This window comes from Mobula birostris, chromosome 13 (genome assembly GCF_030028105.1).
Source record: "Mobula birostris isolate sMobBir1 chromosome 13, sMobBir1.hap1, whole genome shotgun sequence".
In the NCBI taxonomy this organism is placed as follows: Eukaryota; Metazoa; Chordata; class Chondrichthyes; order Myliobatiformes; family Myliobatidae; genus Mobula; species Mobula birostris.
This window is the reverse complement of record NC_092382.1, coordinates 7,415,420-7,441,977: the sequence shown is the minus strand read 5'-3', so window position 1 is coordinate 7,441,977 and position 26,558 is coordinate 7,415,420. Positions and strand designations below refer to the sequence as shown.

The 26,558-nt window shown below is 46.4% G+C and overlaps 3 protein-coding genes and 1 pseudogene across 3 annotated transcripts in view; 2 read left to right on the top strand and 2 right to left on the bottom strand.

The window, feature by feature from the left end:
* LOC140208268 (NACHT, LRR and PYD domains-containing protein 3-like) overlaps nucleotides 1-26,558 on the top strand; it is a 552,847-nt gene that overhangs the window by 225,679 nt on the left and 300,610 nt on the right. The window lies entirely within an intron of this gene.
* Nucleotides 1-26,558, bottom strand: part of LOC140208264 (uncharacterized) — a 351,814-nt gene that overhangs the window by 156,503 nt on the left and 168,753 nt on the right. The window lies entirely within an intron of this gene.
* On the bottom strand, nucleotides 826-9,494 carry LOC140207372 (probable G-protein coupled receptor 139; annotated as a pseudogene).
* Nucleotides 16,571-18,916, top strand: LOC140208295 (probable G-protein coupled receptor 139). Its single transcript, XM_072276880.1, has 2 exons — nucleotides 16,571-16,637; nucleotides 18,006-18,916. Exons 1-2 carry the CDS (start codon nucleotides 16,571-16,573, stop codon nucleotides 18,914-18,916), a joined length of 978 nt encoding a protein of 325 aa, XP_072132981.1.

Sequence of the window (26,558 nt, the reverse complement as noted above, 5' to 3'; positions counted from 1 at the left end):
TAGTCATGCAAACACCAGTTTGATCAATTCAGAGCAATGCAGTGAGCAGAGGGCCTGTACCCGTGTTGTACTGGTCAGCTGGGGTACCGTGTGCATGTCTGAACGCCCGCCATCGGAAGCACTTGATTAACCTATAATAGTGCCGTAAGAATTCACAACTTTGTTGCCAGGACTGGAGGACTGGGGTCAGACGGAAACCAGGTGGAGACTGTGCACTGATCCATAAACTGAGGGTGATTCTCCCCTCGGCCACTACAGGCCCTATAGGCATGATGCGATGTAATGGGAGACAAGTCACACAGGTTGTGCATTAGAGAAACTGTTCGACATAATTCACAAGCATCGTCATTGAGCTGTGTTTGCTTTAAAAGGCTGCGTCTGACGGAATGACGGGAGTGTAAGGCGATTGCTTTTGGTTTGCTCGTAATGGAAGGAAGGGGCTGCGGGTTTTGTGAAACACACAAAGTGACTCAGGTACGTGTTATTCACAACATCCTACGGGCCTACAGTGGTTGTGCCCTGACTGCAAAGCTACGAAAATGCACGTGAATTTTCTCCCTTACACCACCTCCAGTCCCAAGTGACTGTAGGTAGTACAGAAACAAGACTCGTCTCTCCATTGGGGCTGTATTGTAGACCCGAGTAGTCGGCCGGAACTTCAACTGTCACCGTCCAGGTTAGCTGAATCTCTGCTATTTTTAATTGTCATCATTTAGTTGCTGCCGGTCGATGGGACGTTACACCCGTGACTATCACCTGTAAAATCGGCCAGTGAATGCGAGCAACGAGAGCCCGGACTGGAGACACCTCTGTCCCGTGTTCTCCTCAGTGCGCGGCTTTATTCATGAACTGCAACACTAAGGTGACCGGATATTTCACCGCGATGATCATCTGCTCCCTGAATTTCGACTGAGTCACCGCGTAAATAAAGGTGTTCGTGCAGCAGCTGAAATTCCTCAGCAAAACCCCGACGCGGTGGAAGATCCATTCAGAATCATTAAAATTGAATCCTATTCCTGTGATCTCATAATACATGAAATTTACAACGCACGTCATCCACAGGAGGATGAAGCTGCCGGAGAGGGTGAAGAGTAAAACCACAGACCTCCTCCTGCTCTCCATCTCCGGGTCGCTGCTGTTCTCCGCCTTGCTCTGACCCTTCAGCCCCTTACGGACTCGACTGGCCACTAAAATGTGCCTGACTGTCAGAGCGTTGAGCAGCAGAATCACAGCGAAAGGGATGAACGGAGTTAAAACCGTTTCAAGCCAACCATCCACTGTCCACCAGGGGTCATTCACAACATAGTCCATGATTTCACAGAACCATAGTACATTGTCGATTATCTCTCCGGGTTCCCATACGAAATAGCGGGTAATGTTTTTCAAACAGCACAGTATGCAAGTCGTCGTTAGAACCACAGTCGCGGTTTTCCCGGTGCAATATTTTGTTTTCAGCTTCTGGCAGCAAATCGCCACAAACCGATCAAAAGTGAAAGCAACGGTGAACCAGACAGAACAGTATGTGGCTATGAACCTCAGTACCTGATTAACCCTGCATATCGGGGTAATGTTCAGGAAACTCAGCGGAAAGTAATAATCTTTGATTCGAAACAAAATGACCTCAGTGACAACAGTTCATAGATCCGCCGCTGCCATGGCCACCAGGTAGCGGGTGGTGCAGGTAGAGAGGCCGCACTTCCCCCGAGACAGGATCACAATCGCCACGGAATTTACTGTGGAAAGAGAAGGAAAGATGAGAACAAACACTGGACATTACTGAACACATTCTCCGGCAATCAACACATGATCAAGAGCGCGAGCATTGATAACGGCTGCTAGAAACATAGAAACATGGAAAACCTACAGCACAATACAGGCCCCTAGACCCACAAAGCTCTGTCGAACATGTCCCTACCTTAGAAGTTACCTTGGGTTACCCATAACCTTCTATTTTTCTGAGCTCCACGTACCTGTCCAGGGGTCTATAAAAAGACCCTATCCTATCCGCCTCCACCACTGTCGCCGGCAGCCACCACGCTCTGCGTTTAAAAAAAAAACTTACCCCTGATATCTCCTCTGTACCTACTTCCAAGCACCTTAAAACTGTGCCCTCTTGTTCTAGGCATTTCAGCCCTGGGGAAAAAACTCTTAACTATCCACATGATCAATGCTAATCTAACACCAGACACAGGTCCTGCTGTCTTTGACCTGCCATCTTCAGTGCGGAGATAAAACGATTTGTGGGGAAGCGTGGGCGATAAAAACGAGCTGCACGAACAACAACGATCTGTGCTGATTCCGATTCCAGTCGGTGAAGGGGCCGGTGGCATTGATTTAACCATGACTGAGCAGGCCTCTAGAAATTCAGCATCTGTTGAGGCCGACGAGGGATCCGGCGGGACGCAACGCACGGAAAATACAGGAGAAAATCAGCAGGTCTGGCGGCATCCATGGTCAGTAATAGAAGTAACTTTTCGGGCCGAGACCCTTTGTCAGGACGAAACGATGCTCCCATTTACGACCAGTCTCAGAGGCAAAGCAGGGACAACTTATCAACCAGAGGCTAAGTGGCTCGCTTAATGGATTAATCCTGCAGCATAGCTCAATTGGATAATACACGTCAGCAGATCCATGGACACGAGTTCCAGTGATCCAAAATTATTGATCAACAAGCAGAGGAATCAGACTCTAACAGACTCAAAACTTAGACGTGAAGCACAGGACCACGTGTTTACCTTGTTAACCGTGAACTTCCCAACATAAAACCTGACTTGTCGCACCATCCCGCCCGTCCGTCCCCAGCACTGGTACGACAGGATTCAAGGTCCATTAAATTCATCCCAATCACACGTTCCCGCAGAGCTCCTGTCTCCAGAACTGGGCAAGTCTGTACAAGGTCTAAATAAACCCTGCCAGATTCATTTTCCTGGAGAGCTGCCTGTCCCCAGATCTGGGACAACTCTTGACAATGTCCCATTAAAGCCCTGTTGGTCTCACCATCCCGGTGAACTGCCTGTGTCCGCCAGTGGGACAAGTCTGCTAAAGGTCTCATTAGAACTCTGCCAGTCCTGCTTCCACTCAGAGTTGCCTGTCCCCAGCACTGGGGCAGGTTAGCACAAGGTCTCATTAAAACCCTGCCAGTCTTAATTTCCAGGAGAGATGCCTGTTCCCAGCACCGGCAAATCTCTGGACAATCTCCCATTAGACCCTGCGCGTCTTACTCTCCCGGAGTGCTGCCTGTCCCCAACATTGGTACAACTCTGGAAAACATTCCATTAAAAACCTGCTGATTTTACCAACCCGGAGGGCTGTCTGTCCCAGTACCGGTAAAACTCTGCATCATCTCATTAAAACCCTGCCTGTATTACGTTTCCTGAGGTCTGCCTGCCCCCAGTACTGGTAAAGCTCTGGACAAGGTCCGATTAAAACTCTGCTCGTCACACTTACTCGCTGACCGTCTGGTTCCCAGCACTGGTACAAATCTGGACAAGCTCCAATTAAAACCCTGTCAGTCTCGCCTTTCCGGAGACCTGCCTGTCTCCAGCACTGCAACACATGGCCAGGTCATATTAAAACCCTGCCATTCTCACTTTTCCGGAGACCTGCCTCTCTCCAGCACCGCAACTTAGGTCAATGTTCCATTCATACGTTGCCCATCACATTTTCCCGGACAGCTCCCTGTCCCCAGATCCGGAACATCTTTGGAAAATGTCCCATTAAAACCCTGGCAATCTCATTCCGCAGAAATGCCTGTCCCCAGATCTGGGAAAACTCCAGCCATGTTGTTGTTAAAATACCACGTGTTCACTTTGTTTAATATCTCAGAAGCAGTGAAATTCAGATTGTAAAACCCCTCCCAGGCACACCTTCCCGGAGAGTTACCAATCTCCAGTACTGGTACAAGTTTTTCAGGGTGTCATTAAAGGACCAGATGTTCTCTATGATCAATAACTCGGAAACAGTCAACAACCCATTGCCTCACTGCCCCAGTCACACATTTCCGGACAGCTCCCTATCCCCAGCACCGTTAACACTACGGACAAGGTCCCACTAAAGGAAGGACAACGTTCGACTCGATCCCGTGAATCAGAGGAGAGACATAATTGTGAAAATGCAAACAATGGAAATTGAGATGGTAGTAAGGGGTGTAAATTACGAGAGACATTCTTCCAGCAAAGGGGATATTGTTTCAAACACCATCAGACCCAGCCCTCCACCTCATGCTGTGCCTGTGTGAATTTTGTCCATTGAGGAAATCCAGTGAAAGTAGAACAGCCGCTCCACTCTGATTCTGCAACGTAAACGCAACTCATCTCACCGAACCTTATCCCTCTCGCTCCCGATCACCAGTAACCACCCTCAGCTTCTTTGTGTGAAGTGTAGTAAATTTTGTCCTGGGTCAGAGACATGTCTACGTTCATAAGCAATGAGAGACGTGTGTTTTCTGAGAAAAGAACGTTGCTGCCTGCTATTTCCCTTATTCCTACCTGGAACTGAGAAAGGTAAAATGCAGGAATAGACCCTTCGTCCTACAGTGTTTGTACCAGGCGTGACGCCATATGAAACGGAACCGAACAGCCGACACATGATCAGTCTCCCTGCATTCCCGGCCTGTCCATGGCTCAACAATAATCTTGAGCATCTGGGTTCTCTGTTCTCAGATGCTTTCAGATCACTTGTGTTAGTTATTTTCTCCCAACAAGGTGTCTAAACCTTCCGAGGTTTATTATCAATGAAATGTGTTCCCATTGTAAATATGTACTTCACACGATCCATTTGTCAGAAACAAAATATTGAAGTAGGTAATGTCATTGTAGCTTGTGAAGTTGCATTGAAACACCTACTGTTACCACGGTCCCCTGGAGTACAAACTCTTGATTTAGATTGTCTTTAGGTGACCCCACTGACAGCGTCTCCCAGAAAATGTCTTTTTGTGGTCATGAATGAGCACTTTCGTCTTCACCCACCTCTCCCAAGTTAGTCAGTGAATTTGTCACAGCCAGAACATTTTCGGGATCAGTCCAGCATCAACCCCTAACCATATTGTATGCCCATCAAACTCAGCTGTCAAGGTCCCACAGACACAGACACAGACAAACAGACACACACACGCACACTGTGTCTCTCACGCAGACGCACACACACATGCACAGATAATCTCTCTCCCTCTCTCTCTCACGCACACGCTCATACATATACAAACGCACACAAAGATAAACCCAGAACTCTGTCTCTTTCTCTGTCTCTCTCTCCCCCTCTCTCTCTCACACACATGCACATGCATAAACATAAACAGGGGATGCTGTGGAGGGAGCTTCGCTCTGTGTCTGACCCTGGGAGTGTATCACGGGACGGTGCAGAGGAAGTTCCACTGTGTCTCTGACCTGGGTGTGTTTTGGGATGGAGTAGAGGGAGTTTTCACTCTGTGAATAACCCCACTCACTCTCTCACTCACACACACACACACACACACACATGCAAATAAACGCAAGTGCATCTGTGAAATTATTTGCCGATCTCCCTGTCCATGCCTTTCTTTTTCCACTCTGATCTCATTAAACAAAGTATTGTAAGGTGGAGTCAGCATGACGATTATGGGATAAAGAAATGGAAGCGACATTGAACTGCTGTGTCTACAACAGTCACAGGACCATGTTGTAGAAACAAGAGATATTCATAGCAGAATAACACAAAAAACAGTAAACTGGGAGAACGGGGAGCAATAGCCCAGCCTGCCAGAGAATGAAGAGAGGGTTGATATGCAGTTGACGTAAAATGCAGAATGAGTGAGAGAGAACGACAGCAGTGCGGAGACAATCGACAAACAGGAGACATTCAGTCCGATAATATGAGAGTGTGGGTTTTATTCTCCACCTGCCTGTCACCGGTATAGTGTGAAGACGGTCTTCCCACCAGCAGCGACATCTGTCCTACATCTCCGAGTACACGACGGACATTCGACATGTCTCTGGAAAGGACAATGTCGTGGCGGACGCACTATCCAGACCTACCATACAGGCCCTGTCCCAGGGGGTGGACTATGCAGCGCTGGCGGATGCACAGCAGGCAGATGATGAGATCCCTAGTTACTGAACTGCGGTCTCCGGTTTGCAGCTCCAAGACCTCCCCGTAGGCCCAGGTGAGAGGACCCTACTGTGTGACGTAGCTACCGGACAAACCTCACCCCGTCGTCCCAGCGACCTGGCACCGGCGGGTTTTCGAATCCATTCACAAGTTAGGGCACCGTTCCATCAGGACAACCATCCGGCTGGTCGCCAACAGGTTTCTGTGGCATGGACTACGTAAACAGGTCAGTGAATGGGCCAAAATGTGCATGCAGTGCCAAACGGCCAAGGTGCAACGGCACACCAAGGCTCCGCCGCAGCGGTTCGAGTCCACCCACCGGAGGTTCGACCACATCCATGTGGATATCGTGGGGCCCCTGCCAGTGTCGCGAGGAACGCGGTACCTCCTAACTATGATAGACCGGTTCACCAGATGGCCAGAGGCAGTCCCGCTCACCGACACCACCTTTCAATCCTGCGCCCGAGCACTGATCACAACCTGGGTAGCACGCTTCGGGGTACCGGCCCACATTAACTCCGACAGGGGCGCCCAGTTCACCTCCAATCTGTGGTCAGCTATGGCCAACCTTTTAGGATCTCGGCTACACCACACAACTGCCTACCGCCACAGTCGAATGGACTAGTGGAGCGTTTCCACCGTCACCTGAAGTCGGCTCTCATGGCCCGCCTGGAAGGGCCGAACTGGGTGGACGAACTTCCCTGGGTCCTACTGGAAATCCGCACGGCGCCCAAATAGGATCTGCACACCTCGTCGGCCGAGTTGGTGTACGGCGCGCCCCTGGTCGTCCCAGGAGAGTTCACACCAGCTCCAGGGGGGGCAAGAGGAAAAACCCGCGGCAGTCCTGGACAGAGTAAGTGAGAGGCTCGGTAACCTGGCCCCCATCCCCACTTCACAGCACGGACAGAGGCCGACCCGCGCACCTAAAGACCTGCAGAACTGTAAGTTTCTTTTTGTACGACGGTGCGGACACCGGGCACCGCTACAGCGGCCCTACGAGGGGCCGTTTAAGGTGATCAGGAACAACGGGTCCACGTTCGTGCTGGACATTGGGGGGAGGGAGGAAGTTCACATGGTGGACCGACTCAAAACGGCCCATGTGGACTTGGCGCAGCCAGTCCAAGCTCAGACACCGCGGCGCGGGGGCAGACCTCCCAAACAGAGGCCGATCCAGACTGTGGACATTGGGGGAGGTATCGCCAGTTCCGGGGGGGGGGGGTGGCGGTGTTATGTGGCATTTTATGCATTCCCCGCAGCAGTCCCGCCCAGGGAGGGCGGGAACGGGAAGGCTTTAAAGGCAGGCCGCGAAGTTTGAATAAACCTCTTTCATCGCAACTCCAACTCACCGACTCCGTGTGGTTATTCTAGTGCTGTGTGTAACACACCGCTACAACATGTCCTCAATATGTGTTATTTACTCCGTTATTATTCTTATTATTGTTATTTATTTTTGTGTTTGCACAATTTGTTGTCGCTTGCACAGTCTGTTTGCCTGTTGCGTGCAGTGCTTCACTGATTCTGTTGTGTTTCTTTATATTCGCTGTGAATGCCCTCAATAAGATGAAACTCGGGGTGGTGGATGCTGTCATCTCTGTACTTTGATAATAAATGCATTCTGAGCGTTTAACTTTAAACAGTAATATGGATTTTATTCAGCTTTCCGGTTTAGTATTACGATTATTTTTCCCTTTATAACTCAGGAAACACGTTCGGGATCTGCTGCTCACCAAGATCTTCCTGACTGTCAACACTTTAAATAGAAACTTTGAATAAAAGCCCCGCAATAAATATTGGCATGACTTCAATCGGGTAGACGTCATCAAAGTCTGGTGACGTAAAGGCATCCTGTCTGCATTCGATAGCCCGAGAAGTGCTGGCAATCATTTACTGAGTCTGAAATATATACAAGTGGGGGATGTTTTTTTCAAGGAAAATCAGCAACAGTGTGGTCCCTGCAAGGATTCTCTTCAATCTGCAAGAACTCGTTTTAAACTTCTGACAACATATGCCGACACACATTTGCATACCATATCCACTGCCAGAGACTCAACTGAAAGCGAATTACAAAAGGTACTGGCACTTGAAAACTCATGCATCTCAAGGGGTCAATAGTGTGATATGAAAGATACTGCACCTAAGCTTTACAAAGCAATTATACCATCTATGAGATGCTGAAATGCTTTATTGAGATCCTGTAGACAAAATACAATGGCCCTACTCCACCTACTCACTTCGTTACTGCTCTGAAACCTCCGGCAAAGTTGTGCAAAAGTTCATCACAGCAAAAACCTTTGGTTTAGTACTCCGGTTGTCCACGATTTGTCAAGAATGCCTCAGCAGAACAAATAGTATTTACAGAATTTTAACGTGGTTTTCGGCACGATTCTGAATTAATTGCAAACTGAACACTTAACTCGTTTTTCCCAGATTGTATGCCGTGTCTATCTCCAGACAGACAATGGTTGGGGCGGTCATTGTTTAGCCTGTACGTCCAATCGGCGCTAAATACAGGAATCTGCATAGCTCATCGTAGCGATCCACTGTTGTGGGCTCCGGCTGGTCTCTGATTGGACACCAAGGTTCTACTGTCCCACGCGCACTGCAACGTGATATGTTATCTTGATCAATAGCAGATGCTGAATCAGGCAGGATCTGAAGACAGTCATAGAGTCGTGGAGAGGTACAGTACAGAAGCAGAGCATTCGGCCCATTATTGCCTGCCAAGATCACTTAAAATGCCAATTCTCATCGATATGCCTTAGACGTCCATATCCCTACTATCCTTGTACCAATTCAAACTTCTCTTAAAAGTTGAAACCGACCTCGCCTGCACTACCTGTGCAGGCAATTCATTCCCCACTCTCACGACCCTCGGGATGAGAAAGTTAACCCTCATGATCCCCTTCAATGTCTTACTTTTCTCCTTTAACCAATGACCTCTGGTTGTAGTCCCGCCCAACCTCAGTCGAAAAAGCTTCACTTTATCAAACCCCACGTAAGTGTGTATACTTCTATCAAATTTTCTTTCGATCTTCTACGGTCTAAAGAATACAATCTTGTCCTTTTCATTTTTTCCCTATAACCCTGGTGCTCCAGACCCAGCAAGATCATTGGGCATTTGACCTTGCACTGTTAATCTTTGTTTACATCTTTTCTGCAGGCAATGCACCAAATTGTGCTTCAACATCTTCTTATGTAACTTCAACATAACATCCCATCTTCAGTACTCAGTACATTGATTTATGAAGGATGAAGTGGCAATAGCTTTCTTTACGACCCTATCTACGTGTGACGCTACTTTCAACCAATTACTTACCTCTTGTTCCGAGATCCCTTAGTTTTGTCACAATTTTCAGTACCATACCTTTCACCATGTGAGATCCACCCTGAATGGTTCTACCGAAGTGCATGTTTCTGCATTAAATTTCACTTGCCTTTTCTCAGCCCACTTTTCCAGCTGCTGATCCCGCTGCAAGGCATGATGGACTTCCTCGCTGTCCCCTACACCCCCAAACTTGATGTCATACGCAAATGTGCTGATCGTTGACCACACTATTATCCAGACCACTGACATAGATGGCATAGGACCCAACACCTCTCCCTGCGGCACGCCACCAGTCACAGACTTATAAACCAGTCCCCGACTTCTCTTTCGGTTCGCCTTGGTCTCCATTCTCCAGGCAGTCGGCGAAATCGCTCTTCCCCTAATCATTTTGTGCTTGCGGCGTTGGAGGAGATCTTCGGCCGCCGGAAACCTAACCTCGGGTTCTTATTCCAAAAAGAGAGCCGGTGGGAAACCAAACTGGCACTTGAACGGTGAAATCCCCTGCGCCGAAAGCTGTAAGGTGTTCAGGGCGACCTCTGCTCACATCAACAGGTCACATCATTCACCAGGTCTTTCCAAGGCGACGTACCTCAGGGTACGTTCTGCATCTTGGTTGGTTTATTCCGTCTGGCCGTCGGAGTGAGGGCGAAACCCAAAGGAAAAGAATTGTTGTTGCCCCCGCCAGTTTACAGAACGCTCTCCAGAGCTATAATGATAATTGTGGACCACTATCCGGGACAATGTCCTGAAGACCTTTTCAATCTCGGCTTCCTCAACATCATCGCCGCAGCGTGTGCCCCAACCTTATTCGCAGTGTGGGCACCGGGATCTCCCCGCACACGGGTCAGTCACAGTGTGGAACTCCCTGTACACCACACCCCACAGTCTGTACCCCACTTTATCCGCAGTGTGGGTACCGACCGCCCCTGAGACACCTGTCAGATACAATGTGGAGCTTTATTTATCACCCTCAAAGTGTGTCCGCACACGGTGAAGGTTAGGGAGTTGTGGTTACAGTGTCCGGTATGCTCAACAACGGAGAGATTTCTCACCTGATTGGGCTCATTGTGTGATACTAGATCCCACATGGTCACTCCTGTGTGGGAGGGCGGCAGAGGAGTGTGGTGTCCATGGAATACTCCCAATAGTGTTGTTGTCCCTTACCTGTTACAGCGGCTTGCGGGTCTGCTAATTATAACTGAACTGGTGGCATTCGCCACTGTTCGCTTAAAATGATAATAATACATTGCTCAAATGAGTTTTTTCCCAAAAAAACATCAATGTATTTTACCATCGATTGCGAATGAGAATAGATTGGTTATTCCCCTCCTTCAAGTGTATCCATTACGGGAATGAACGGAACTGTCGACACTCCAATTGTACATCACTGACCACACTGGTATTAGCACTGCTTTCTCGGACCTGTCACCAAACACACAGATAATGTTCCCTCAGTAATGCAATGTAATTATCACAGCCCACCGGGTCTCACTACTGATCAGAGAGAATATCATTGCATAATCAGAATCACCTTTGACTATATTGGTACTTTCTTTGCTCGTCCCTCTTTAAAAACATATTCCTCAACGCAACCACACTGTCATAGATGATGCCCAGGCATCTGATCACACTGACACTTGACCTCAGAACACACTGGTCATGAATTTATTGGTCAGTCCTGCTCCTTTGCCAGCAAATAAAAATGCTGATAATGCCAACACTTACAGACTGCAGAATCAATACGTCAAAACTACAACCATTGATGGAATTGGTGATAGGCTTCATAGTAGGAGGTGACTGTCAGAATTTCCAGTCCGTGGAACATATCGTTTTGAATTGGAGTTACCGATTATGCAGTTCAGAGAGAGAGCTGTAAGGACAATGTACCAACTAGCGACCAAAATAACAGCAGAACATAAATACTTCGAACTTGTATTTTGTTACTATTTTAAACAACGACCAGGAGGTTAACGAAAAATACTCATTCGTATTTTTTTTACATCATCAATTTAGGCCGGTGTTTATATTTCGAGGCAACCAGAGAAAGCGAGTGATTTTCCGGCATATTTTTATTTTTGTATATCTAAATGGAGTTCAGTGTTATTAATTTATTTTCAAGACATCTTACGTTCTTACAATTGCGCGCCAGGCTCGATTGCAAATCCTGGCATAATTCAGTGGATAAAGAACAGAAATTATGAAACTAAGTGCCCCTTGTATCAGTGCTGCTGATAATTGAACATTAGGGAACAGTAGAATATCGAACTGACACCATTCACAACTTTAACCCATGTTTAGTAGACGTTTAGTATATTGTTCTGATGCTGCGAATAAATATACAGGTTTTTGTGGTTTCAAGCAGAATGTATAATAACAAGAACAGGACAGAATTATTGCACAATTCTGATCAGATTAATTACAAAGAAGCGACGTAGTTAACTCGTTGTAGTACGGATATGTATGAAAAAAAGAAGAAAATTGTATTAGAAACATAGAAACGTAGAAAACCTACAGCATAATAAAGGCCCTTTGGCCCACAAAGTTGTGCCGAACATGACCCTACCTTAGAAATTGCTAGGCTAACCCACAGCCCTCTATTTTACTAAGCTCCATGTACCCATCCAAAAGTCTCTTAAAAGATCCTATCGTATCCGCCTCCACCACCGTTGCCGGCAGCCCATTCCACGCACTCACCACTCTCTGCGTGAAAAAAAAACTTACCCTTGACATCTCCTCTATACCTACTCCACAGCACCTTAAACCTGTGCCCTATTGTGGCAACCATTTCAGCACTGGGAAAAAGCCTCTGACTATCCACACGATCAATGCCTCTCATCATCTTATACTCCTTCATCAGGCCACCTCTCATCCTTCGTCGTTCCAAGGAAAAATAAGGCCAAATTCAGTCAACCCATTCTCATAAGTCATGCTCCCCAATCCAGGCAACATCCTGGTAAATCTCCTCTGCACCCTTTTTATGGTTTCCACATCCTTCCTGTAGTGAGTCTACCAGAACTGAGCACAGTACTCCAAGTGGGGTCTAAATAGCTGCAACATTACCTCTCGGCTCCTAAATCCAATTCCACGGTTGATGAAGGCCAATACACCATATGCATTCTTGACCACAGAGTCAATCTGCTCAGCTGCTTTGAGCGTCCTATGGACTCGGACCCCAAGATCCATCTGATCCTCCACACTGCCAAGAGTCTTTCCATTAATACTATATTTACTGCCATCATATTTGACCTACCAAAATGAACCACTTCACACTTAAGTGGGTTGAACTCCATCTGCCACTTCTCAGCCCAGTTTTGCATCCTATCAATATCCCGCTGTAACCTCTGACAGCCCTCCACACTATCCACAACACCCCCAACCTTTGTGTCATCAGCAAATTTACTAACCCATCCTTCTACTTCCTCATCCAGGTCATTTATAAAAATCACAAAGAGTAAAGGTTCCAGAACAGATCCCTGAGGCACACCACTGGTCACCGACCTCCATGCATTTTCTGTAAGATCTTGAAATAATTTGTAAATATTGCTGTAATAGGAGAAAATGAACAGAATAAAGAGGTCTCTGCAGATGGGGATTGAAGTGAAACAAAGACGGATGAAGGTGCTTACACTCTCCAGCAAGCACACTCACCCTCATCTGTCTGATCCTCTGGCGTCTCACTACCTGGACTGGGATTGCACTACAGCTGACATAAAGCGGACACCTTGACTGTAATATTAAACTGTTTTCATGATTACACACCTGGTTTATTGCTCGTATAGATACTTTCGTTACATAAGTTGAATGGTCTGCACCGCGCTTTCATTAACACGTCACTTGCCACGGTGATGTTGTCACTGCTTCTCAGCCGTCACTGAGCTGAGATGATGATATCATTTCTGGCAACGCTGACGGCGTCATTACTAATCCACGCCCATTGTTGACCATTATGACAATGTTGTTTCCTCTGTGCCGTCGCTGACCAACGTGATGACGTCACAGCGTACGCTGGTCATTCACTGAAAAGCACTCCTGAGAATCCATGGAACATTCAGCTGGTGATTTCTACAACTCCTTGAGCAATCGTTGCAGTCAGTCAGCTGATCGCCCAAGACCTAGATCAAAGGGATCAAAGAAGTGCAGTCCTGTATTTTATGCAATTCTGTTTTCAGTTGTTGTCTTCGTGGACCGCACTGGCATTACCGCCCCAAGCGATAGCGGAAATAACAGCTCGAGTACGAGTTATACCAGATGCTCCTGTCCTGCAGCGGCACCGCCAGCTACTAATGGAGGATCGCTACCTTCCCTCTACATCGGCTTTAACATTCTATGTGTAACTACAAGCGTAAGTGGCTATCCCAATGCAAGTAGATTCCAATTTGTCAGAATGCAGCTCATCTCGTTTCGAAATAGATAAGCCATCTTAATAATAGTCGGCAAAATAAAAAAAGCTACGAGGGGCCACGAAACAAGAGTGAGTTGCAGCTAAACACAACGGGCAACAAGGTATACTTTATGTAGGCAAAGTGAAAGCAAGGAACGACCGGTTGAGGACGGTGTTTTGATGACAGAACAAGGACGGTGGTTGAGAACTGGGGTTAAACAGGCTGCAGATGACGAGTATTCAGGGAGTGGCAGGGTGATCCTACTAGCTGGGTAGGTACAGCGTCAGGCCTGTATGTGCAGTCTAGGAGGTGTCAGCGGGAGCAGACCTGATCGGTCCCCGCCACGACGGCCGGTCCCTAAAGGTCCCGGATGTTTCGGATCGATTCGATGGAACTCATCGTTGAGCGAGGGATCCAAGATTCAATACCGGCATCCAATAAACAGCATCCCTTCTGTCCGATCATCCAAGTGAAGGTGCATTCACCAACCTGTGAGTCGTGCACACTGGACCACATTTCACCATCAGAGGTTCCCGAGGTGCGGAATCAGGTAGGTTGAGTGATCAACAGACAGCCGGCTTGGGGTACACCTTGTGGGTGTTAGGTGTGATCTTGAGAGTCGGTGCCAGCTGGAGACGGTAAGTGACTGGGACGATGCGTTGTATAATCTTCAAACCGGAGAGAGAAAATCGTGGTGCAGAGTGCGGATATCTAGTGGACAGCCAGCCAATTCCCCAAGCCTGTTAGGTCTGGTTGGGCGGCAGGGCACTTGGCATAGAGGCAGTAGGCATAGTTGGCGGCTAGGATGGTCCTCCATGTCCTCATCGAAGTACTGAGACAGCGGCGTACCAGGGCTCTGGCCGACGGAACTTCCATCGCGGGCTCCTCCGCAGGGAACAGGGAAGAGCGGAGGCTGGTAGCCATGAAGGCATCAAAGGGTGATATTCCCGTTGCAGAGTAGGCGTATAGCTTGCGGGACTGCTCGGTACAGAGAAAATACTTCTTCCATGTGGAAAGTTTAGAGACGGCAAATCATTGAAAAACGTATACAGCTGCCGATTTGTTCATTCTGACTGACCGTTGGTCGACGGATAATCATCAGAGGAGAACTCTACTGATGTCGGAGGAGGGAATAGAAGACTCTCCAGATCGGAGACGAAATCGGAGCGCCGGCACACTTAATGTGCGGAAGGAAGCAGTGGAGGTGAATTAAATGTAGAACTGAGATCACGCTCTTATCGGCTGACGGAAGCCTGGGTAGAGCAATAAAATGGCCGCTTTGGACAACTGATCTACCACTCTCATGATCACGTGGACCCATCGGAAGGTGGTAAACCCATTCTGAAATTCATGGCGATGTGTGAATTTGAGCGTCGAGGTACTGCTAGGCACCGCAGGAGGTAAGAAGGCGGCTGTTTGGACACACTGAAGGCAGGCATCGATGAACTGACGTACATCTGCGATCATGGAAGGTTACCAGAACTGGCGTCGCAGAAAACCTAGAGTATGTCGTGCTCTGGAGTAAATTTAGAGTACGTAGCGAAGTTAAGATGGCTGTAAACGGCGAATCATTTGCTTGCATCTTCGGAAACCGTTCTACTTCCATCCTTGATATCTTTATTCTTTTCCTTTCAGGATTATTTTGAAGACCCTGTCCTAGAGATACACGCTGACTTCTGTTCTTCCAGGTTTGGGACTCGTTCTCGGGGTTTCAGGACTGACCGTCTTTCTGCCCGCCAACGGGGATTAGTCCTGTTTATTTGCTCTCCTTGCTTCCTGTCATTCAGCCAATCTTCTATGAACGATAGCATCTTTCAGTAATACCTCGCGTGTTCTGTCTTCTTTAGCGTTCTCATGTGTGGCATCTTGTAAAAGGCTTTCTGAAGATCCAATAAAACAACATCCATTGATTCCCCTTTATCTTATCTACCTTTTCTTTTTGACAAGGAATTCCAACAGCTTTCAGGCCGTATCTTCTGTAATTCGGCTGATTTTATCATGTGTCTCCATGTAACCGAGACTTCATCCTTCATACAGGTTCATCTTTCCAACCACTGAGGTCAAGCTGCCTGCCGTCTAATGCTCTGTCTATTGACTACCTCTCTCCTTAGCCAGTTGGGTGGATCGACATTCCCTATATTCTTGTCATGTAGACTATTCCAAAATCCAATTTGTATTGAAAGTTCGCCGCTAATGCTTCCACAATCTGTCAGATCCCTGGCGTCTTTCACGATGGGAAATGACAGGAATTATTTAATTCGTCCGCTATTTCTCTGTTTCCTCATTCAGAGGAACGAGAGATTATGTTCGTTATTGAATTAACAGCAACTTATAAACGCCATAGTTCTATTGTTGTCATATGTAACCGAGACCATTTTCAGAGTGAAACAGAGCAGCCCAATGACATGATACCATTCATGACAAATTCAATGGACGGCAAAGCCTTGGAATGGACAAGACGAGCAATAATAATGAAACCGAGCGGGGAGCCGGAGAGTGTTTCCCAACAACATTCATTGACTTCTCGAATCGTCTTTCAGATTTTGCAATTTTGTGTCAAGCTATCCGTACCTCATCGCAATTGGGATTTTACTTGAATGACATCATGTTTATTGTGACCCCAGTTGTTGGAAAAAAAAACACGTCAGTCTTGCTTGTGTACTATTGAATATTCAGTGTGCTGGAGCGAGTATAAATGAATGACGGTGGAGATTCATCAGCTCAGAGTTTCTTCAGCGAGATCGCGGGCAGCTGGAAGACAGGCTGAATCTCACAGAGCATGCTTGAAACATTTTACCGTGTGAGAAAGATATATTACTTGATAGTTTCCGTTATCGGTGTTCCTGGTAAGAACAGAGGCGAACTGACATTTGCAGATTTGTGAGCGCGGTATTTGGACTCGTTCAATTGCCGACAGCGTTGTGAGGCCGGCGTATCAGTGAGTGCGGTGCAGACATTGTGACAAAACTCTGTGTTCGTTCAGAAGTTCCCCTGAGGTTTATTCCATGGTCTCGGCTGAAATTAAACCGGCAACTTAAACAGATGTACAGGGGAGGATTTGGGAAGTAGATTCATGCAAGGCAGTTTTGATATATCAATGCAAATTCGCTGGCAAAGTAAACTCCGATAATCCATTGTGACCGGTACTTTTACGGCCCACTTGGTGTAATTTCGTATTGATAATGCAATATGCTTCAAATTCAAATTTAAATCCATTACACCGTGTCTTAAGGAATTGCTGCAAGTTGGAATGGACCGGGTAAAGCAAATCGCGAGATTCAGGGCGGACCGGTAAACATCGCCTGTGATTCAAACTCCGAGCCATCGGGAGCACAGAAAATTCAAATAAGGGTCTGTGGGTGTTTTACTGTACCAGGGTTAGTTTCCATATTCTATTTTTCGTGAAGTGGAGTGGGACTTAAGAGCCAAACCAGCGGTGTCTGTTAAAGGTCCGACGGGGTGAGGTACACGTGATACCCGGCTCAGAAACGAAAATCATTCAGAATAACGCTGCAGTGTTTTGAGGCAAACTGTAAAGGAGAAGCTGTTGCGAAGCATCTACATTGGCTTTTCTTCAGAAATTAGATGTTTTAAGCACTAAGTGAAAGATACCTGTAAAGTTCACCGGTCATTCAGAATATTTAAAGACGAAATTGGGAATTTTCTGATCCAATGCTTTGATACAATGAGAAGGAATCGCGGATAGGAGCAGTTGCAGAATTTAAAAGAAGCGAGACAACTTAGCTCCTGTGGGTGCGTGACAAAGGAGAGTGGAGGAGGAGACGAAGACATGCGAACAGGTGGAATTAATTTGCTTTGATTTTTGTAAAAGGACAGAGGCGGAGGGAGAGGGACTTCGCCGTGTGGAGAATGTGTCAGGACATGGGGACGTGAACACCACCCCTGAGAAAGTTGCCGAGGTATCCAGCCTCTACACTTCAGTCGAAAAACTGATGGCGGGAGAGTTATATTGATTTCTCCAAAGCGCACTCAGTGATCAGTTGACAATGCCTCCTTCCCAAACGCAGCCCTTTATCAAGTACAGAAAACTGTTATCTTTCACCTAGCATGTACGCATGTGAGGCATCTGCGTCTCCGCTTTGAAAACTTTAAATAGCCTGAAATGAATAGAGTGCAAAGTTCCAGCTTATCTCTGCCGAGACAGACGGAGCGGCGAGACAGTAATTCACTCTTTCTTTTTGCTGTTTCCACAGTGAATTTAGTGGCGATTGTGATCCTGTCCCGAGGAAAGTGCGGCCTCTCCACCTGCACCACTTGCTACCTGGTGGCCATGGCAACGGCGGATCTACTAACCATCATCTTTCAGGTCATATTATGGCGGGTCAGTTATTATTACTTCCCCGGGACTTTCCTGGACATCACCCCGGTGTGCAGTGTGATCACTGTTGTGAGGGAGGCAGCCACTGACTGTTCTGTCTGGTTCACTGTCAGTTTTACGTTTGATCGGTTTGTCGCCATCTGTTGTCAGAAGCAAAAATTGAAATATTGCACCGGAAAAAATGCTGCTGTGGTTCTGACAACAACTGGCGTCCTGTTCGGTGTTAAGAATGTGCCCCACTTCTTTCGATATCGTCCTGTGAAAGTGATCGACAATATACCCTGGGACTGTATTCGAAAGCCAAGCTACTATACGGACCCTGGGTGGGTGGGATTTAGATGGTTCTCTTACGTTCTAATGCCATTACTCCCATTTGCGTTGATACTGTTGTTTAACGCTCTGACAGTCAGACACATTTTGCTGACCAGTCGCGTCCGTAAGGGGCTGAGGGGTCAGAGTAAGGCGGAGAACCGCAGTGACCCGGAGATGGAGAGCAGGAGGAGGTCTGTGATCTTACTTCTCACCATCTCCGGCAGCTTCATCATCCTGTGGTCGGTGAGAGTTGCCGAATTCCTTTTCAACACTATCGCCGGATTGGATCAGAATAATTACAATGATTCGGAATACATATTTGAACATACTGCAGACATGTTGCTGGTATTAAGTTGCTGCACAAACACTTTTATTTACGGAATAACTCAGAGCAAGTTCAGAGAGCAGTTCATCGGCGCAGCAAAGTATCCACTCACGTCAATTCTTCAACTTATTAATAAACAAAGCATTTAAGTTCTCTTAGAAGCGGTCGCAGTGTTTTCCATCTCGAAACCACAGAACGGTCTGCTATCGGAGAGTGGGGTTGCGGGGAGAATAAAACTGGTTTCGTGCCCGAGAGAGACACAGCACAGAAAAAGCCCCGCAGCTCGTGACGCCGCCCTGCTACCAGTTACTAAACTCATCCAACTTCTTACCTTTATTCCTCCCTGTTCCCGCTCTCCTTACCGCCACCCTTCTTTCGACACATTAATAGTTCGTTCCGAAGTGCGTAGCTGACACATCCATGCGCTGTGTTCCACCTGTCTCTTCTTTGCTCATGTAACTGGGTCTTGGTTACACTTGCTGCTGAGATGTCTAAAATGGCTTCTTTCTATGTTATATAAAATGATTTCTCTGTAATAATAACTGCGATGTAAGGAGTTCTCTCTCTTCCTGCTTGTTTAGGTTATATTATTGATAAGAGAGTGAACGAACCAATGAGTGTCCATGTTATTCTCTTTGTGGGTGATATTCTGTCTCACGTGGCTGGGGACCGTGTGGCTTGGCGGGTTTTCGGGAGCAGAACCGAAGAGGAAGGACCTGCTTGACGCGCTCAGGTCGACCACCGGGGTTGGTCCCGAGCGGCGGGTCGAGGAGGTCGGAGGAGATCGAACGGTGGAAAGAAGACTCCGTTAATTGAGCTCCAACTGTTCTGCACGATGTGGTTGAACTTTGATAAGTTTGACGCCTTTTACTTTCCTTTTATTTTGCATCTCTATTAATTACATAGTTCCAGTAAGATTTATAAAGTGTAATCTGTAAATGGTACATTGTGTGCTGTCTGATATTTGAAGTGGGGGTATGCGCCAGGGTGCATTACACAGCAACTACGCAACCGTGAGGCACGGTTTGGCGGGCGGATGGGGTTTCCCCGAGACGAACACGAACCGAGAGCCCTGAACATTATACTCACTCTGGTAAACTCACTCCATGAGGGCGATACTACTCTCTGCAGGTAAATTAGCTGACTCTCCACTGTTGAAAAGCTTTTCAACCAGTAGTTTCCTGGCTCATGTCTTGCTTCCCTTATATAAGGACACAACATTGGCTATTCCTCGCACTTTCAATCCATTAGGTTTTGATCAGGAGGACACAAGTATCTCTGCCAAAGACACGACCGTCTCTGCTCCGGTTTTCCATAATATCTCGGGATAAACGTGTCCAGGATTTGAATACAGTCATGAACAACTCCAACAATTTTTCCATTCTAATGTTGATCTGCTTCAGATAGCTCATTCCCCTCCACTGGGGCTCACAAACTACGTCCGTCTCACGAGTCAATGTAGATGTGTTCATTTAATACTTCCCCCATTTTCTGTGGTTCTACATATAGATCACCCATGACGCTAATGATGTCTATTCCATACCTATTTACACCAGATATACCCTATACATATAGTCAGTGTCGTGCCAAAGTCATAAACATATACATGTAACTAGTGTGCCTGAGACCTCTGCAGAGTGCTGTATCAGTCAATGTGAAGAGGAGAACGAGTTTGCATACCTTCACTTCTAGCCGTTCCCTGGGCCTTTGCAGTCCAAATGAAGGGGTTCTGTCTGAAGCGTTCACTGTTTACTCCCATCCAAAGATGCTGCCTGACCTGCTCGGCTCCTCCAGCTCTCATTGTGGGTATCTTCTTAGATTTCCACCGTCTGCAGTGCCTCTTGTGGCTTTGTAAATATCTCGAGATCATAGATGTTGAGAAAGGGGAGAATGGATCGCCGCTGGAGGATTGTGGGTTTGGTGGCCGGAATGTAATTCCGGGTCACACCGGTCCCTGAGATACCCGGCAAGGAGAATTGATTCCAAACAATCTCTTTATTGTTTATTACAGAATGTCTGTCTGGTGCTTCCCGCTCCTTCCGCTCTCCCATCCCCTTTTCCCAATCATGAATCTCCTCTCACCCTGCCCCCTCCCCACTCTCAGTCTACAGTAGAAATCAATATATGAAACAGGTTTATCATAACACACATATGCCACGATTTATTTTTCGGCATCAATACAGTGCAATGCATAAAATTACTATTGTACTGTGCAAAAGTCTTAGACACACTGGCTATATACTATATGCATATGCCTAAGAATATTGTACAGTATTGTAAAGGCAATATTTCAGTTTTCTCTTTTATATTAAAAAAAGGAATATTCCTGGATCTACTAAGGTGCTGCCTTGGCCCTTTTACGTTACAAGGAACTGTTTAGATCCCAGCTGCCTATATCTGGACATATCTGTTTATTTTTTCATGACCATATCGTCAATCATCATTATCCGAAGAACTGGCACTGCGCTTGACTCGAACGCGGGCTTTCTGCCACTGTTTTCCTAAAGGCTTCACACGTTTCCCGCGTCATTTACTAATATAACATCTGCGATTTCCTTCCTAATGCCACCTAAATTAGGGTTCGCGTATTTAATGTCTTGGACTTGAATGTCTGTTCTACCTTTTAAGTCTAAACACCTGTAAACCAGTAGAGTGATGGCCATCGGTCCCAAACAACTTCCACGCTAACACATCAGCCAATTGAACAAACTCATTCCTTCAAAAGTGATCGAATTCAACCATTTGACTTTTAGTATCATCTTTATTTTACCTCACAAAGCATTCCTGGGAGCAATGAACGCATTTCAGCCAATCTAACTTGTTGACTCTTTGGCAGTCCCACTCAATATTTGGGAGGACAAATTCACCAAGCATTACACCCTATTAATATTCATGTATCTACCCCTGACTTCCCTATATATATCCATCTCTACTTCCTGCTAATGATCGTGCGTCCTGTTGTGTCTTTTGTACCTTAGGACATTACATGTAAAGAAACAGTATGCTCGCAATATTGAGACAGATAACAATGTTCATGAGGAGACGGGTCTCAGGATCCTGCTCATACCGCACTGAAAACGGCTACACATGTTGATAGGGTGGTAGAGAAGGTCTGTGGGATGATTGTCTTTATCAGTCGATAAATTGACTGTTAGGGAATCCACAATTTCTGACGACTCTTGATAAAATTATCACAGGGCTGCATGTGGAATATTACATTGGGGTCTGGTACCTATATTTCAGTCAGCATGTGGACAGTGTGATAACGGCGCAGACGATGTTTTCCAGATGATGCCTGAATTCGAAAGCATGTGCTCTCGAAGATTTTGGACAAAATCAGGTTTCGCCTTTTGTACAACCGAGTGGATTTATAGATTTATGAGATTCAGAGGCATAGTTAGACCAAAGAGTCAGTATCAGTTTGACAGGTTTGAAAAGACTATCACCAGTGTGCAAGCATTGAAGCTCGTAGGAGGAAATTTCGTTCGTTCCTCGGTGCCGTCGTCTGTTTTTCGTGGATGTCTGCGAACAGAGAGAATTTCAGATTGTATACTGTATACATTCTCTGATATTTAACTGGAACCACTGGAACCATTTTGTTAAATATTCTGGATTGTGTTCTGCATTTACTTATTTATCCTTCCCTAACTGGGATTCTCCTTTCCCAGGACCAATTCCGAGATCAGCGCGCATGAAACCATTGATGCAGAACACTGCACCAGACATGCTGAAGGGAATGGAAAAAGGAACCCATTACAAAGCAGGGCTGGAGAACAGCGTGATTCATCAGTGCTGGTGCAGTCCTGATAGGGAAAATAGACCAAACCTGCCAACGGAGACAATCTTATGAATGAGTGAGTGGAGATGGGCGAAGTGGAATTATGATATGCAGGGGCAAGGTTATAGTAGCAGTTCGCATGACGATAGTACAATTCGGAACGTCGGAATTTAATTCCGGCGTCCTCTGTGACAAAGATTATATGTTCCTTCCTAATCGACATGGAATCCTCGGGAGTCTCTGATTTCCTCTTACATTAAGAAGAGTTACTTCTAATTCGGTTCATTGATAATTCTAAATGGACCAGTGGTTAGGCCAGGGTTAATAGGTTGGTTGCTGGGCCAAACGGGTCTCAGGGCTGGAAAGCCCTGATCCGCGCTTTATCTCCAAATAAATACATACATACACGCGAATATAGATAGATACATCAATAAATAAATTGATAAATAAGTTCAATGCATAAACAGATAGCTGGGCAGAGTTTTTTCGAGGGAGTTACGAGATAGTGGATGAAGGGAAGACGGTGGATGTCATCTCCATGGACTTCAGTAAAGCATTTGATAAAACCCCGCATGCGATTCTGGTCAAGAAGGTATCGTCGCTCGGCATTCATAAAGAGGAAATAAAATGGACAGACATTTGCTTTATGGGAGAAGCCAAAGTTCGGCAGTGGAGGATCGCCTCCTGACTGCAGAACTGTTGCGGGTGGTCTGCCTCAGAAACTGGTGCTGAGTCTTTTGTTATTTGTCATCAATATCAATAATCTAGATGGTAATGTCGTTAACTAGATCTGCAAATCTGCGGATGACACCGAAATAGAGGTCATTGTGGACAGTGAGGGAAGCTATCATAGCTTGCAGCGGGATCTGCATCAGCTGGAAAAATCGACTGAAGAGCGGAACTTAATGTAGACAGGTGCGAAGGTTTGCACTTTGGTAGGAAAGTACAGAGGATGTATTACATCAGGTCGTTATGTTGAAGTTATAGAAGATTTGGTGAGGCCTAATTTGAGTATCCTGCGCAGATTTGGTTATTTATCTACAGGAAAGGTATAAATGAGGTTGAATGAGTACAGCACCATTTCACAAGGATATTGACTCGTATGGAACTCCTGATTATAAGGAAAGTTTCAATAGGATAGGACTGCATTCTTTGGAAAGTAGAAGACGGAGAGGCGGTTTGACAGAGGTACTGAAAACGATGAGGGCACAGATGCGGCAAATACAGCAAATGCTTTGTCCACTGAGGTTCGCGGGGACTACAAACAGATGTCATGGGGTAAGTTTGAAAGATAAGAATTTCAAGGGGGGAAAATGGGGTATCTTCTTCACTCAGAGGATCGCGAGTGTGTGGAATGAGCTGCCGGCACAAGTGGAGTATACATGCTCGATTCCAACGTTTGAAAGTTTCGGATCGGTACATGGATAGTAGGGATGTGGAGGGCTATGTTCCCGGGGCAGGCCAATAAGAGTAGGCAGTTTGAATACATTCGGCATGGACCAGACAGGCCGAACGGCCTTGTTTCTACATTGTTCCTTCTCCATGAATGCAGTTATCAGCAAAAGAAAGTGGTGTAAAATTAGAGGAGTAACGGAGTTAGTGGACAGGGAAAATATGGCAGAATTTATACTAGAATCCAAATTTCTTTGATATTGATAAAGGCGGGAAAATAACTGAACATTAATACAATGCCGTAAATACCGGGCCAACTTTCATGAACGCGATGAAATGCGGTCAAGCCATTCAGTGGGTAATCCCCGATGCTTGGGGCGGAATGGTCTCTTTCTGTGCTGTTGTATTTCTGTATTTAAACTGCAGCCGGACTCGTAACAACAGCTTGACTCTGCGCTGCGTCACAGGCGGTTCTGCGATTAGTTTCGACTTGTTGGATTCATGAGGGTTCAGGGGAAGCAATAGCCACGGTAGTTATTCAGAATAAGAATCAGAATATCACCGACATAAATCGTGAAATTTGGTAACTTTTCGACGGCAGAACAATGCAATGCATTATAAACATAGAAAATAAAACCACATTATATCAATAATATACTGTATGTATATTAAACCGCTAAGTTAAAACATGTGTTACGACAACAGAAATCATTTTTAAATTAGTAATTTAGTGTTCATGTCTTCCAAGTCCAATTAGACATCCACTGGCAGAGGGGACCAGGCTGTTCCTGAATCACTGAGCATGCGCCTGCAGGATCCTGCACCTCCTTCCTGACAGTAACAATGAGAAAAGGGCACGTTGGGTGGGGGAGGGGGTCCTTAATGATGGACGCCGGCTTCCTGACGCACCGCTCCTTGAAGATGTTTTGGATTCTACGGAGGCTCGTGTCAGTGATTGAGCTGACTTAGTTTTCAAACTTGTGCAACATATTTCGATCCTGTGCAGCGGCCGCCCCACCACACAACACCGTGATGCAGCCAGTCAGATGCTCCAGACGGTGCGTCTGTAGAAGTTTTTGAGTGTTGTAGGTGACAAAACGAAATATCCTGAAACTCCGAAAGAGATGTAGCCGCTATTTTGCCGTCTTTATGGCTACGTGGAGAACAAGCTGTATCCTCAGAGAGATTGGCACCGAGGAATTTGAAATTTCTCACCCTCTCCACTTCCGATCACTCTCTGTGGATTGGTTTGTGTTCTCGTATTCTACACTTCCTGAAGCCCGCAATGAGTTCTTTGGTCTAACTAACATTACGTGCAAGGTTGCTGCTACGACACCACTCCACCAGCTGGTACATCTCCTTCCTGTACGCCCTCTCGTCACCATCCGAGTTTCTGTCAACCAGAGTGGTATCATAAGCAGGTTTATAGATTGCATCTGAGCTGTGCTTAGTGATACAATCATGGGTGTACAGAGGATAGAACAGTGGTGTCATTCTTCTGGCGCGCAGTGCAGGCTATCAGCAGATGGGAGATGTTTTTTCCAATCTGCACAGATGGTGGTCTTCCCTTCAGTAAGTCGAGTATCTAGTTGCAGATGGTGGTACAGAGCCACATGATCTGTACCTTTTCCATCACTACCTTGGGAATGATGGTGTTGAACGCTGAGCTATAGACAATATTCTGCATCCTGAGGGGGGAATTTGTATTGTTCAGGTGACCCAAGGTCGCGAGGAGATTCATTCAGATCTATTGTTGCGTAGGCAAACTGCAGAAGGTCCAGGTCCTTACAAAGACTGGAGATGATTCGAGCCAAGACCTGCATCTCAAAACATTTCATCACTGTAGACGAGGAAGCTCTTGAAATATTCGTTAAGGCTGATCTTGTTATAACTGCTGATCACTGTTATAATTATCTCCCTTTAGAAGCAGGTGTGAACTTCCAACCGCATCAATGCTATTGAAAATGTCTTTGAATACCATTGCCAGTTGGTTGATGCTCGTTTTCAGAGCCTTACCAGGTACTCCATCGGGGAACGCTGCCTTGCAGGGTTCACCCATCTGAAAGACACGCTGACGTCGGCTTCCAGCACTGAGGTCACAGGGTCAACGAATGGTGCAGGGCTCCTCATAGCTGAAGTTTTATTCTTCCTTTCTTACCTAATATAAAATAGAAACTTCACTGTCAGTCATGATGTTGTTGTTTTTTTTCCCTTTGGATGAAGTAATAGCTGCAAACCCTGCCAGAGTTGACGTGTATCCGACGTCGCCACTAACCTCTCTCGGAATTCTTCCTTCGCTTTTGAAACAACCCTCCGTAAGTCATATCAAGTTTTCTTGTACAAACCTGGGTCGTAGACTTCAGTGCCACCGAGCTGGCCCTCAGAAGACGACGAACCTCCTGGTTTCCTCGAATTTTGGTTTCGGAATGTACTGGGATATTTCAGAGGCAAACACTCATCCAGGCAGGGTTTAATGAAGTCGGTGACAACAGCAGCGTCCTTGTGGCGCGGCAGTGCTGAATGTCAGCGAGGTGGAGATGTTATTTCCAATCCGCAAAGATGGTGGACTCCAGACTCGAAGTTCAATCCCTGAATACAGTCCAGCCCTGTAAAGGCTCCTA

Bases quoted from the DNA above. Each gene is read 5' to 3' on its own strand.
- LOC140208295 (XM_072276880.1), top strand. From the start codon at position 16,571: ATGCTTGAAACATTTTACCGTGTGAGAAAGATATATTACTTGATAGTT. The intron at 16,638-18,005 runs GTAAGAACAGAG...CTGTTTCCACAG, and splicing joins TTCCGTTATCGGTGTTCCTG to TGAATTTAGTGGCGATTGTG.